Source organism: Panicum hallii, chromosome 3, assembly GCF_002211085.1.
Source record: "Panicum hallii strain FIL2 chromosome 3, PHallii_v3.1, whole genome shotgun sequence".
Lineage (NCBI taxonomy): Eukaryota > Viridiplantae > Streptophyta > Magnoliopsida > Poales > Poaceae > Panicum > Panicum hallii.
The window spans coordinates 58,495,647-58,497,059 of NC_038044.1; the positions used below are offsets into that span (position 1 = coordinate 58,495,647).

A 1,413-nucleotide genomic window follows, 5' to 3' on the forward strand; every position below is an offset into this window, starting at 1 on the left:
ATTTAACCGGTGTATTAACTTGTCCTGACCTGTAGACCATGTTTAACCGATGTATTGAAAACTTGAGGCGTCGGTTAATCCGGTGATAAGGATTTTTCTGATTTTGCCTTTTCTGACTTGAGTCTTGAATGAAATCCAAATATTTCTTGAAATATAAGTTAAGAACCACTTATTTGAGCTTCTAGAAACCTGAGTGACCATTGTGTGCATCCATTTTCAAATGACCATGTCCATGCTCAAGTTACTAAGCCTAAACCCCTCTTAATAGTGCGATCACTACAAAACTATAAAACCTATACTAACCTAAGTGTCCTGCTCAACCTTATGACACTTAGGACTAGAAAGATCCTTAGTCTTGACATATTATTGAGTTGAATGCCGAGATCGCCTTTTTGAATAATGAAAATTAGGGGCCTCTTTTGACATATAACCAAATGAGCGATAATGATCTATAAAGCTGCACAAACTCATTAGTCACAATAATGGTTGTCATTAATCATCGAAACATACCTTGAGGGCCTAGATGCTTACACTGGTGTAGAGACACCCGCAGTTAATCGTCCTGGCGACGTAGCGCAGCAGCCTCTGGACCGCCGCCAGGTGCTCGATGGTGGGCTTCTCCATGAATCTACTCACGTATCCCACCGAATATGCAAGGTCTGGACGCGTGTTGATGAGGTAGCGCAAGCAGCCGACGAGGCTGCGGTACTCTGTCGCGTTCATCGCCGGTGCCGAGCTCTCCTTGTTCAGCTTGAACTGAGGCTCCATCGGAGTATGCACGGGATTGCAGCCAGCCAAGCCCGCCTTCTCCATGATCCTTGCCACGTACGCGCTCTGGTTCAGGGTCATTCCCTCGGCTTCCTGCTTCACTTCGATCCCAAGGTAGAAGCTCAGGGCTCCAAGGTCACTCATCAGGAATAGCCGCGCCATCTCCTTCTTGAACCTGTCAATCTCATCCACGTCGCTTGATGAGATCATCAACATACACACCCACCAGGAGACTTGATGCGCCATCTCCACGAGCATATACTCCGTGCTCGCACTTGCTTTGCTTGAAGCCGATGGCACAGAGGCTGTGATCCAGCATGATGTTCCAAGCCCGGGGAGCTTGGCGCAGCCCGTACAATGCCTTGTTGAGCCGCAGCACCTTCTCTTCCTCCCCTTCTTGCACAAAGCCCGGTGGCTGGACGACGTACACCTCCTTGCTCAGCTCTCCATTTAGAAAGCCGATTTGACGTCCATATGGTGGACGACCCACCCCTCCTGGGCAGCCATGGCGAGCAGCACTCGAACTGACTCGAGCCACGCCACAAGTGCGAAGACGTCATCGAAATCCATGCCTTGCTTCTACACGTAGCCTTTCGCTACCAATCTGGCCTTGTGCTTGACCACATTCCCTTGTGCATCCTTCTT

General features: G+C 49.3%; 1 protein-coding gene across 1 annotated transcript; it reads right to left on the bottom strand.

The window, feature by feature from the left end:
• Positions 1–519: 519 nt before the first annotated feature.
• On the bottom strand, positions 520–1,014 carry LOC112885544 (uncharacterized mitochondrial protein AtMg00810-like). The gene has a single exon (XM_025951139.1). The coding sequence runs from the start codon at positions 1,012–1,014 to the stop codon at positions 520–522; it is 495 nt and encodes a 164-aa protein (XP_025806924.1).
• Positions 1,015–1,413: the final 399 nt, after the last annotated feature.

Bases quoted from the DNA above. Each gene is read 5' to 3' on its own strand.
- LOC112885544 (XM_025951139.1), bottom strand. From the start codon at position 1,014: ATGGCGCATCAAGTCTCCTGGTGGGTGTGTATGTTGATGATCTCATCA.